General features: G+C 40.7%; 1 protein-coding gene across 1 annotated transcript; it reads left to right on the forward strand.

The window, feature by feature from the left end:
* The first annotated feature begins 2,873 nt into the window (after positions 1-2,873).
* On the forward strand, positions 2,874-9,440 carry LOC130490534 (vomeronasal type-2 receptor 26-like). The gene is made up of 5 exons (XM_056864358.1): positions 2,874-3,035; positions 3,135-3,992; positions 5,649-5,876; positions 6,638-6,764; positions 8,527-9,440. The coding sequence occupies exons 1-5, from the start codon at positions 2,874-2,876 to the stop codon at positions 9,438-9,440; spliced, it is 2,289 nt and encodes a 762-aa protein (XP_056720336.1).
* The last annotated feature ends 3,955 nt before the right edge of the window (positions 9,441-13,395 follow it).

The raw sequence follows: 13,395 nt of genomic DNA on the forward strand, positions 1-13,395 counted from the left end.
ACGTTCCAGTTTGTCTACATCTTTCTTAAATTGTGATGCCCAAAACTGAACACAGTACTCTAGCTGAGGTCTAACCAGAGCAAAGCGATACCATCACTTTGCATGATCTGGACATTATACTTCATGCCCAGACATAGTTCTTGGTTACAGCTATTTTAAAGGGGGGTGATTTCTTAGCAGAAATTTAAACTGGGCATTGCAACAGCCAGTTCAGAGAGAATAAAGTAAGGGAGAAAAGTATATTGTACAAAATGATGGAGGAGAGAAAAGGATCCCTTAACTGAACCTTCTGCTAACATTCCCTTATAGGTTAAAGTTGGCTCAAGCACAACCATAAACTCATTGACTGGTCCAGGAAAGTAAGAACAAAACTAACACATGCTAACAAACATCTGTGATTGGAGGAAAAGTGGTTCATGAGAGAAATGCTGGTACTGCTCCTGTTGCTGCGTTTATTGCTATGCCATGCCACATGCAAGAAGCATTCCATTCCTTGCACCCCACCTGTTGATCTTCTTCCTATCCCCCATGCATTTTATCAGCCTGGTGACCTGACTGTTGGTGGGATTGTTTCTCAAGTCTTGTACGTACATGACACTCCCTCATTCAAAGAGCACCCTGCACAGTTGTTCATTTCTGAGCCAATGTAAGATATTCATTTGTATTCTTTTTACCACTTATTTATGTTGTTCAATCATCAATCTGTATGGTAGTTTGTTTTTAAGTAAAGGAAGATTAGCTCTTAAAAAGTAAGGAAAGATTAGCACATGTGAGTGCATAGCCCAATCAAAAAATGAAGGGAGAAATATTAGTACATATTTTGGCCAATAGAATGGTGACTGAATTGATCGGTCTGGGAGAATCTTTCAAGGATGTGCAATAACCCTCCTTGCACCCCCAGAAATCATATCAGTGGAGCACCATAATGGACATGATTACACACAGAGCTATAAATCATAGTTACAACAGAAAAAGGGAATTGACAGTGGAGGTCAGGTCTGGCATCCCACTTGCCCCCCCCCCTTCCACATAACATGCTCAAAAGTAAATTTCATCATTTCATTGAACAGTGACCCCCAAAATAACAGTCAGACGTTATCAGTTCCTTGCCAAAAATGGAATATAATTTCATTCAGCTTAACTGCACTGTAAGATTGATAAAAAGGGAATTTCTAGATCATCTGTAATCATTCTAAACAGTTTCAAACAATTAACACTTTGCAGAGGAATATATCCTATGAAGACCCCTTTCTACTTTCTGTTGCTCCCTTACTACTTAGGGTTGTGGAAAAATAAATAATTTGGTAGATTTTGGGTTTATTGGGCCTGATTGTTTTTTGTAAACCTGGAATGAGCTGAATATCTATACTGGTAAAAGGGTATTTTGACTTAACCCCCCCCCCAAATGGGTCTATTATATTCTATGGGGATTTTTTTTCGAAGTTCCTGTGGGGGCATTTTTGGAGGTAGAGTCACCAAATTTGCAGCGTGGCTACAAGGGACTCTCCTTAGATGGTCAGCAAAGTTTGGTGAACTTTGGGATGGGGATCCAATTTTATGGGCCAGTGAAGGGGTCGCCCCCATCCTCCAGGCACTTGCAAGGCGAGCTGTCCATCAGTTTTCAGGTTCAGAAGTTCAACATTGCCAAGGACTGGCACCTCAAAGTCTGGGGGCTCACTTCATATTTGGGGAGCAATGGCATAATGTCCATGCAAATTAGCTTCCAAACAGAGGGAAAAGGCTTAAATGTAAGAAAAAAAAGGCATGGAAAACATTTCTTTTAATGGCAAATGACATCCTGCAAGCAGTCCTTTATTATAGTAATCAAAAATCTGATTTCAAGAGATGGTCACAATGTGGGGAAATGAAGCCACTACTCAGGGCAACCTTCTTTTTGAAAGCAGGTTTTCAATGGGGGGGGGGGCTGTGATATCGGAGCCAGCCGAAGTCTCGACCACAGGGACTGTCTGAAGGAGATTGCCCATCCATGTAGGAAGCCTGGTGGTGTGAGCAGCTGTTGAAGCCAGCTCTTTTTAGTTGGAAAGTATATCCCTCCAGAAAGGACTGGTGAACCCTGTCTTCTACATACCATTTGTACTTTATCCAGATCAACCCACTGAATGGTTGGTCAGACCAAGTTGGCTCTGTCTAAATGACCTCTACCTAAAAACTATGGGGCCCTAACAACACCAGTAAAAAAAAAGAAAAGAAAAAGATAGAAAAAGGGGATAAAGCACAGAGCCGTGCATCTGAGCAAAGATGAATAGCCAAACCCGAAAAAGCTAAATAACTATTTGGCTTTTTTGGGAATCGCCTATTCCCAAAATTGACAACATGGATAATTTTGGGTTTGTTTTCAGTTCAGGTATATCGATATGCACAACCCTAGTACTATCTGTTAACAAAACATTTTGTGAAATAAGGTCGCTCAATATTTCTGTACAGTTTCAACTTTTCAGTCTTTAAAATGAAGACCTTTGATGTAAGCTGATCATGGTCACATAGGGATTTATGCAATATTGATCATTCCAAATGACCTCTGCATTTTGCTCATGGTGTTGAGTTAAAAACAATGACCTCTGAATAGCAAACCATTGTTTAAAAAACAACAACTAAAAAGGGCTTGTTTTAAAGTAAAGAAATGCATAGTGTAACAGGAAGGAAAGAATATAAATATGAAGAATTAATGAAAGGCATATTTTTATTCTTTGATAATCAAGGTAGCCTTTAACTCTCATTATAGATCAGTGTCAAAGAACTATCAGCACAATTTGGCCTTGGCTTTTGCTGTAAAGGAGATCAATGGGAATCCCAACATCTTACCAAACATCACTTTGGGCTTCCACATCCTCAACAGCTACTGCAATGCAAGGATGACCTCCAAAGGAACCCTGAGTTTGCTTTCTTCACAGCACAAGTTTGTTCCCAATTACAAGTGTGACACACAGAGCAATACAATTGCAGTCATTGGGGGACAGAGTTCAGAAACGTCTCTCCATATCGCCAACACAGTCGCCATGTTCCAGATGCCACAGGTAGGCCATCCATACAGGATTATGGGAATGCTACTCCTTTCACATGTTTGAATGGTATGTTTCTTTCTATCTAAAAAAACTAAATATACTTTTTTCCAGCTCACTTATGGATCATTTTCCCCAGTGCAGGATAACAAATTACTATTTGCTTCCATGTATCAGATGGTCCCCAATGAAGCCACTCAATATAGGGGATTCATCCGATTATTTCATTACTTCCAGTGGACATGGACTGTGCTGATCGCTGTAGATGATAACAACGGGGACAGGTTCTTGCAGACCGTGGTGCCAATGCTTTCTGAGAGTGGCATCTGTTTTAATTTCACAGCAAGAATACCACAACAGGCTTACTTTCAAGATCTGGTAGATGTGTTTGTACAGCAGCAAAAGCATATTACTGTTTATGCTCACACCAAAGCCAATGTGTGTTTTGTATATGGAGAAAACTCGTCCATGTTCAGCTTGAGACTGTTGTTGTTTATAGGTCCCTTCATTTCATTTCCTCCCCTGCATAAAGTGTGGATTGTCACATGCCACTGGGAATTCGAATCTATTTCTTTCCAAAGGGCTTGGGATGTAGAAACCTTCCATGGTGCTTTATCCCTTGCCGTTCACTCCAATCAGCCACCAGGATTCCAAACATTCCTGCAGTCCGTCAGCCCTTCCTGGGCAAAAGGAGATGGTTTTATCCAGAACTTCTGGGAGCAGGCGTTCAGTTGTTCACTGAGGGATCCAGATGTTCATGGGGACAGCAAGAAAATGTGCACTGGCGAGGAGAAGCTGGATTCCATTCCACTCATTTTGTTTGAAATGCACATGACTGGCCACAGTTACAATGTCTACAATGCTGTGTATGCAGTGGCACATGCTTTGCATGCCATCTACATATTCAAATCTAAATATAGGACAACTGAAGAAGTAAGGCGGCCAGAGTTCTATAATCTGCCACCATGGAAGGTAATTGTATCATAAAGACATCCTCCTATTTTCAGTGCAGACGTCAATTAATTTTTTTTATTTTGAATATTTGAATATTCTGAATATTTTGTTTCAGTTTAAACATCTGTGTTGCATACCTCCATTTCAAGATGCTGGAATTATCTTACCAAACGTAAGCCCAATAAAGGCACAATATACCTAACATACAAAAATAATAAAGCCCAATGAAACAGCATGACAGGAGATACATTGCCGTTTCACCCCCTCCCTGCTTTTAACCGCAAAATATTTGCTGTTCTGAATTATTTTTTTTGGTTCATTCTTTCCATCTGCTTACACATAACAGCAAAACAATCAAATAAAAGCAGGTTATCGATAAAATCTTTAGCCTGAGAGACTGCGAAAACAAAACTTCTTGAATGATTGCAGATGTGGAGCCAAGCACACTTATTTTGGGTCGGACATCCAGAACCCAACACTACAGTGGGGGAAAGGACCAATATCTGGTCCTTCCCCCCCCCCTTAACTCTGTCAGTGAGTGAGCACAGATCAGATCCTCTGAAGATCAAGATGACTAGAGAGCAGGGTCATGTGTTGGTTAGGCTTTTCTTTAGGTAACCTGGTCTTAGTTAATTGGGGTTTTTACAGGTAAGAACCATTAACATATTGCATTCTGCTTCAACCAATCTCCCAGCCTGTGTAGACCTCTGTTATTCACTACTGCTATTGTGCCCAATGTATGTACAACCCAGGAGCAAGTTTCTCGCTGGAATATTAGCTAGGTTAAGCCTTTATTCTGATAAAGAGTAAATGATATGTCTTCTATTGGATGTTGATGATCATATAACTTACAATGGCACTGTATGGCCTGGCAGCAAAGAAAATAAAGGCCAAGGCTATCTCTTCAAGAGCAGTTATGTAAAACTGATTTTGTTTGCGGTTGTTGTTTGCATTGTTTTATCAAAAGTAATTATTTTAAAGTTGCTTATGTTTTTGTAATTCCAGTTTTATAACTTGAGTTTTATTATGTATATTTAGACTATAATGTGTTACATTTGCTGATGGTGTTTTGTAATGGCCTATGGCCTATACAAATCCATTCATTCATTCATTCATTCCACTACTGCTAGTGGATAGATGATAATACTACTTCACCAGAAGAAATTTCTGAACAACCTCCTCATGGAGAGCCACACAGAGTGCATTACATCTTACTTACTGGCAAGCAATTGAAGCATCAACCAGTTGTGACCAAATGATGCCTCTAAGGGCAGGGTCATACCTGGTGGACCAGTCACAATTGGTAAAAAGGACCTATGAACTACAGAGTTCTCAGCCTCAATTTGGCAACACACCCAAACTGTGACTTAATCCTTTGGGAGAGGAGCGTAAACCAGTCCAGAAAACACTAATTCCTCAAACCCAGATTTGCCTAATTATCAATGTAGAGCTCCACTGCCTTCTCTGGACTGTCACAGACATTTTTCTTGTATCCACAAATAACATTCAATGATTTTAGCCTCTCCACAACAATTCCACTAAAGTCATTGCCATGTAAATTGTACACTGTTTGGTTAAGACGTACAAGCTCAGAATAATCTATTCATACTTTGCGATCTTTGCAAAGATCATCGTAATTATTTCCACATTTGTGTGCTATTTCCTCTCCATTAGCTGAATTATTATCTAAGGAACATCATGTTCAACAACAGTGCTGGAGACACGGTGTGTTTTGATGAGAATGGAGAACTGAAAGCTGGTTTTGATCTTACAAACTGGGTAACGTTCTCAAATGGATCTTTTGTGAGAGTAAAAGTTGGTAGACTGGATCCTCAGGCTTCTCGAGGCAAAGAGCTGACCCTTAATGATGATCAAATTATATGGCACAGAACCTTTAACCAGGTGAGACATAAAGTCAGCCTCTTGAGTGTATAATTAGTAGAAAAAGTTGTATGTCATCTCTTTTAGAGCTCTGCCTGTCCCTCACATATGTGGAGAGGTCATAATAAGCATTTGACCTCATGGGTTGGAGTCAACCAGCTTTTCCAGGGGTGAAAAAGGTAGGATGAATTCTGTTTACCCACCCAAAAAGGCTATAATGAGTTTATGGGATCTGTCTATATTCCCATGTGGGAACTGGGCTGTAGTAAGTAGTGGACTTGGGCAAGATTGTGAGAAAATGTACTACCTCAAACTTTTTCTCTCAAAGTACTGTCTTCCCAACCACTTAATTTCCTTTTCTGCTTATGTGCTTCCACCACAAAAGCTAGTTTAACCCTTCTAAAATCATTTCCATTTTAATTGTGCTAAAATGCCACAGAAGTATTCATCTTATTTAATGATATTTTTTTCCTGAAAGCAAACAACTAGTTCCAGTGGTCTGCACAGATTTTATCTTTAACATCCAATAATATTTAAGGTTGAAGGTCCTCAAACACCATGGCCATTTTATTGGTAATCTGTATCAGTAATTGTTGTTATCAGTAATTTATTGCATGTGTAATTCTCTCTACTGACAATTATCAGGTAAGAAAGTACTCAAAATCACCATACGAGGAGAATCGTATCATGGAACGTTTCCATATGACCAGTACTAGAGCAGCCAGAATTTGTTCTCAATGAATATGTGCATGATGTTAATGGTCCCTTTTGCTTATGGACAGGTGGTACCCCTTTCCGTCTGCAATGAAAATTGTCATCCTGGCTACAGCAGGAAAAAGAAGGAAGGGGAGGCATTTTGCTGCTACGATTGTGTTCCATGTCCAGAAGGAACAATTTCTCAGGACAAGGGTAGGACTCACAACGTATGGAGTTATAATATTAAGTATATTAAGTTTTGCAGTCTATGATCTTGAAAGAATTGGAACACCAGCCAATCACTGTTTCTCCTCCTTGAATAATATGATTATCAAATGTTCTCTTGAACTCAGAAATGATCTCAGAAAACAACAGCAACAAATTATAACCTAAGGAATTTGTCTCTCCTTCTTTCCCAAAGTGGTATAACTTTGCTTATTATCAGATTTCAGCACAGCATCTGTCAGGTTTTTGTAACCTGCACCTCTTGCTGCTGTTACTTGCTCTACATTTGGATGCTCTTCAAGACTGTTCATACATGGTTGCAAAGTTCTATAACTGGGAGCTGTTGACACTTTTCAGATGCTACACTCAGTGTTTATTAGAAAGTCCACCACCATGCCAAGACCTTCCTGACATGTGTGGTCAGGTACTTCAAAAACCACCGTCCCTGTGACAGTGTTATGCCACTTACTCAGAAAATCGGGGCGTGATGTCAGAGCTCTCTAGGAATCTTTCAAAATTCTTTGTTTTACTATAGAGTTTCCAGTAATTCCTAGAGCAGCATGATATCACGCTTCGTTCCCCCCAGAAGTGATGTTAAGGAGCTGCAATTAAGCCCCTTGTTGTCTCCACTTTCCCCAAACTTCCATAACCCTACTTAACCCTGAATTAGGAATGACAGTAATAGCATGGACTGCTAAGAACACACATAGGACAAAACACTGAGTATCTTGAGGAAGCTAACTTTCCTAAAAAACAGACCATAGTTAGCTTTTGGGTTAGGGAATCAGCACCCTTGGAAGAAAACCCTTTAGTAGTTTCGGTCATAAGTTGTAAGAGGGAAATGAGACATGGCACCTTTCACCTAATTACCAGTCTATTATAAAGAAAGCTGATGGCAACACCAGCCAAGTTTTAAGCCAGGTTTGTGTTGCCAAAAAGTTGATAGTCCATGCTCTGCCTTTGTTGCAGCTTGCATATAAAAGTTAAGTGGGGGGTGGGGAGTTAAGAAAATAGTTGAATGATGCAGATCAGTCGTTTAATAAGATCTAGGTAAACTACAGTGCATTCCTAAGGAGAGTTGCTCCAGTCTAAGCCTATTCATTTCAAAGGGCTTAGACTGGAGTAACTCTCCTTAGGAATGCACTGCTAGGATGGCTAAATTTTCACCAACAAATCCCAGGAGCTTGGAGGGATGGACCCTGGGAGGGAGAATGCTAGTGAGGCTGTTACATCATAGCATCACCCATGGGGTGCTCTATAAATTTTCCCTGTCTCTATGATACAGACCATACCGTTTAGGGGGCATTCCTGGAACATTGAAGATGGTCACGTAGAAGTGATGTCAAAGCATCTGCAATACTGTCAAACAGCAGGCAACTGGCAACCCTAAATTTAACCCATTATAATGCTTCATGTCATTCGGGGGGATCATTCTGGTACAAGTATAATCCCTCTGTTATAGAGAGAGGGCTTAGATAATAGCTGTCCAAAGGCCACTTTGCGAATTTATAACTGAGATAAGATGTGACTGGAGGCCTCCCTGGTTCATGACTATACCCAGTGCATATCAACCATTCATTTGGAACACCAAGAAATAAAAAGAAGCCTCACTATTTCAGAACACCTGCATGAAACCCCTCCCTTCTTAATATCACATCTCAAAAATAGCCATTTCTCTGAAATAACTTCTTTCTCTGTATGTTCCTCAAAGTCTTGAGACATTAAATGACAATTCCTTTTTTTTCCCCAGACATGGATGCCTGTGTCAAATGTCCACAAGGCCATTATGCCAACAACAATCGAAATCAATGCATTCCCAGGGTCCTGAGTTTCCTCTCTTACAAAGAACTATTAGGAACCACCTTAGCTATATTAGGTATTTCTTTCTCTTTGATCACCATGTTGGTGATTGGAGTTTTCATAAAGAACCAAGAAACACCCATCATCAAAGCCAACAACCGGAGCCTCACCTACATTCTCCTTGCCTCCCTCCTGCTTTGCTTCCTCTGCTCTTTCCTTTTCATTGGACAGCCAGGAAAGGAGACCTGCCTTCTCCGGCAAACTACTTTTGGGATTGTCTTCTGTGTGGCCCTTTCCAGTGTATTGGCCAAAACCATCACTGTAGTCTTAGCATTCATGACTACCAAACCAGGATCCAAGATAAGGAAATGGATTGGCAAAAGAATGGCCAATTCTGTAGTCTTTTTCTGCTCCTTTATTCAAGTTGGCATTTGTACTCTTTGGCTAAGTACTTCTCCTCCATTCCCTGATATGGACATGCATTCAGTTACAGAGGAAATCATCCTGCAATGCAATGAGGGCTCTGCTATCATGTTTTACTGTGTCTTGGGCTATATGGGTTTTCTGGCCATTGTCAGCTTCATAGTGGCTTTTCTTGCCAGGAAGTTGCCAGACAGTTTCAATGAAGCCAAGTTTATCACCTTCAGCATGCTGGTCTTTTGCAGCGTTTGGTTGTCCTTTGTTCCAACCTACCTGAGCACCAAAGGGAAATCCATGGTGGCTGTGGAAACTTTTACCATCTTGGCCTCCAGTGCTGGATTACTGGGTTGTATCTTTTGCCCTAAATGCTATATCATTGTGCTGAGGCCTGAGCTGAACAATAGGGATCAATTAATAAGGCAGAAGAAAGTGACAAAAATATAACATTATTTTCTACTCCCAGACGTATTCCTCCAAAATATCAGGAAAGGATACCTGCGTATGCAACTTGTAGAAAAGTGTGACAGTTACCCTGCATTGTTTCATAATTGGAAAGAGATTAAAGGGGTGGTTCATTGTCCTGAAATACTTCCAAAAAAAGAATTGTGTAATGCATAATGGGCTAAATCCAACCAGCATTTCCGCTGCTAAAGTGATATAGTGTTGACAACCTCCAGGTGGGCCTTGAAGATCTCCCAGATTTACAACTGATCTCCAGAAGACAGAGATCAGTTCCCATGGGGGGAAAAATGGCTGCTTCATAATCTATGGTGTTATACCCCACTGATGTCCTTCTTCATGTTCCACTTCCAGATCTTCAGGATTTTCCAAACCCAGAGTTGGCAACCCTACTTCAGTAGCATACCACACAAGTAAAGTTAATATAGTGTCCCAAGTCAGCATGTATATAAGTGATTGGGACTGATCCAAGTTGGGGAAAATGACTTGTGTGATTGCCTTCCCCTTTTGGGGGGATCCCTATAATGGGTCTTGGGGTGGAGTCCTTTCATAGATGCCTAGCTCGGGGGCAGTTGTGTGACTCCACTTGATGTGGCGAAGGAAGCATTTAGAGATTTCCTAGTGGAACCACTAGTTCGCCAATCCGGTTGCTCCCTCAACACTCAGGTTGGGGATTGTTTCATTGCCTGACAGGGTGGTCAGCTGATGCCGGGTTCCATCCCCATGCCTCGCCAATGCTCCATCCTCTTGTAATCAATAAAGCTGTGGCCTTTGTACAACCCATTTTATTTGTATATGTGTTATTTCCTCATCATTTTCATCGCTGAACCACTCTTGCCCTGGGAACGTAATGAAGGTTCGGGAGTAGTGAGTTACTCAATAAAAATTTGGGAAGGGGCACATACACTCAAAGGTTACATTTTGCCTCATGTGAAGATGTGTTTTCAGACTCAGGATGTTTTGGTATTGTCAGGCAGCAATGAATTCTGGCACCACAATTTATTTTATTTTATTGCCTCTATGGGATCTTTCTTTTTACCACAGTACAATGGCATTTTGTCTTGGGGTAGAAAATTCAACTCGAAAGGCAATATGTATAGGTTTCTTTTAGGTAAGTTTGAAGATTAAGGGGTAGCTAATAAAGAATGCCTGATTTTAAACATTATTCATAAGGTGACTTCTTTTGTTTGCCTGTATCATCAACATTGAGTGTTTAGCTGCTGGCAAAGACAGATTTCAATCATCATTAGACATATCTGGCTGGCCTCAACCAGGGCCCGGGTTTTCTCTGCCCTGGCCCCAGCCTGGTGGAATAGCCTTTCTAATGAGTCCAGAGCCCTTAGGGAATTCTGCAGGGCCTGCAAGACTGAGCTATTCCACCAGGCCTGTGGTTGAGATCAGATACAGTCTTCTCCATCAATGCTGGCCAACCCACCCTCTTTCCTATGTATATTACTATTGTGTGTGTGTGTAGGGGTTCTGATTGGTTATCTCTTCTGCAGCTTTATATCACAATAAGTGTGCCAACGTGAGACTTTATGGGGCAAACGTTCATTCAAGAATATTTTAATAAAACTGAATGATGTTTTTAAATATGTTGTGTGCCGCCCTGAGTCCAGCTTTGCTGGAGAGGGCGGGATATACATTTGTTAAAATTAAAATAAATAAATTAGCAGATGCTATTTCTTAGAGCCATACCATAACATGCTTTACATATTAATGAATATAGACCAAGTACATTTCCAGTCATTTGGGAACATTAAAAAAATCAAACGTTGTCCAAAACAGGTACAATTATAGGGTTTTAGTTTTAGCTTGTTTTTCCTTAAATTATTACATTTGCATGCATGCATATTGAATTAAATTGTGTCTACTGTGACTGCCAATTGAGACCGAGGACAGCTCAATCAGCACTACATAATTAGGAGGGTGTGCCAGAATCATTAGAATTGTTGGGTTTTTTCCCCTGCTAGACAACACATTTTTAAGGGCCAATAAAAAATATCACTGCATATAAAATCCCCAAGTATCAGCAGGACTTGGATACAAGGACAGACAGGGCTCTGTCAGGCTTTTTTCTGTCATCATTTCTACTTTACACATATATTTAGGTATTTTCCCACTGATTCCTGCACACATTTCAACACCAACAAAAAGTGCACATGCTGAGTAAAAGTTGGATCCAACCAGAGTCACTGCTTGTGACAAGTTAGGAGGTATCTTCTTTGACCAAGGAGGAAATAAAAGAGCCACACCAGTCACCAAGAGGTAAAAAAATAAAATAAGGCCAAGGTCAATGGTGCAAGTAAATTAAAATTATATTTTCTTAATCAGCTAAAAAAAAAATCTCTTGCTTTACTCCTGTTGAAGGAACACTGGAAGACTAACAGATTCCCCTGAAGAAGCTCATTGGCAAAAGACATCAGGAACTTTTAGCAGAGTAATAGAACATAAATTGAACTCTGTTGCACCATCAGCCTTGGCCATACCTTTTATCTTACTTGACCACATATAAAGGCTATGTTAGGAATCACAGGACCTGCATGGACAACAGACATGTGAGGAGGGGGTTGTGGTATGGATGCAATTGGGTGAGGTTGAGCGGACAAGCTAGCTTCGTCAAGCATCAACGGAGCATGCAACTGGGTGAGGTTGAATGAAAAAGTTAGCTTCATCTCAGCACGGGCTAATCTAGAGAGCCAGTGTGGTGATCTGGGGAACCGGGTTTGATTCCACATGAGTGGCGGAGGTTAATTGGTTAACTGGGTTGGTTTCCCTGCTGCCACCCCTGAAGCCAGCTGGGTGACCTTGGGCAAGTTACTGCTGTTAGAGCTGTCTCAGCCCTACCTACCTCACAGTGTGTCTGTTGTGGGGAGGGTAAGGGAAGGTGATTGCAAGCCAGTTTGATTCTTCCTTAAGCGGTAGAGGAAGTCAGCATATAAAAACCAACTCCTTCTTTACACATTTCTTCAGCCTCTCACTTGTGCTTCATTGGGGGAAAAGTACATCATAACAGTTTTATCTACTAACACACATGCAAACCACATTACTGTGGTGTCCCTTACAGGGGGTGTTTATGGGGGGGAGAAACTTGTTGCATTGCTTTGACTTTGATCAGTGTTCTGCTTCTTAGACCATCACAGGTTTGTTTTCCAATTTACAATTTAAAATGAAAATAATTTTAAAGATTTTAGCACCTACTTTTTATGCCCAGGTTTAGTTCTTGGTTACAGCTATTTTAAAGGGGGCGATTTCTTAGCAAACGTTTAAACTGAAATTGCAACAGCCAGTTCAGAGAGGATAAAGAAGGAAGAAAAGTATATTGTACAGAGTGCTGAAGTAGGAGAGGAAAGGAAAGGATCCCATAACTGAAACTTCTGCTGACATTCCCTTATAGGCTAAAGTTAGCTCAAGCACAACCATAGATTCATTGACTGGTCCAGGAAAGTCAGAACAAAAATAGCACATGCTAACAAACATCTGTGAATGGAGAAAAAGTGGTTCATGAGGGAAATGCTGGTACTGCTCCTGTTGCTGCTTTTATTGCTCTGCCAAGCAACATGCAAGAAGCATTCTGTTCCTTGCACCCCAGCTGTTGATCTCCTTCCTGTTCCTCATGCATTTTATCAGCCTGGTGACCTGATTGTTGGTGAGATTGTTTCTCAAGTCTTATATGTACATGACACTCCCTCATTCAAAGAGCAGCCTGCACAGTTGTTCGTTTCTGAACCTATGTAAGTTATTCATTCATATTCTTTTTACCATCTATTTGTGTTGCTAAATAATTGAACTGAATGGTGTTTTTTTTAAAGTAAGGGAAGATTAGCTCTTGTCTTGTGAACAGAAAATTTATAATTTGATGCCTGGAAGACAGCAAAAGGAGCAGAGGGAGGTGGAGTGGAGAAAAGGGGAAGAATGAACTTGTACCTTGGCATGTACT

This window comes from Euleptes europaea, chromosome 18, assembly GCF_029931775.1.
Source record: "Euleptes europaea isolate rEulEur1 chromosome 18, rEulEur1.hap1, whole genome shotgun sequence".
NCBI classification, from domain to species: Eukaryota; Metazoa; Chordata; class Lepidosauria; order Squamata; family Sphaerodactylidae; genus Euleptes; species Euleptes europaea.

What these genes read in the sequence shown, in the direction of transcription:
- LOC130490534 (XM_056864358.1), top strand. Translation starts at nt 2,874, where the DNA reads ATGACCTCCAAAGGAACCCTGAGTTTGCTTTCTTCACAGCACAAGTTT. An exon ending in CCATGTTCCAGATGCCACAG is followed by an intron (nt 3,036 to 3,134) that starts GTAGGCCATCCA and finishes ACTTTTTTCCAG; the next exon opens with CTCACTTATGGATCATTTTC. An exon ending in GGCACAGAACCTTTAACCAG is followed by an intron (nt 5,877 to 6,637) that starts GTGAGACATAAA and finishes GCTTATGGACAG; the next exon opens with GTGGTACCCCTTTCCGTCTG.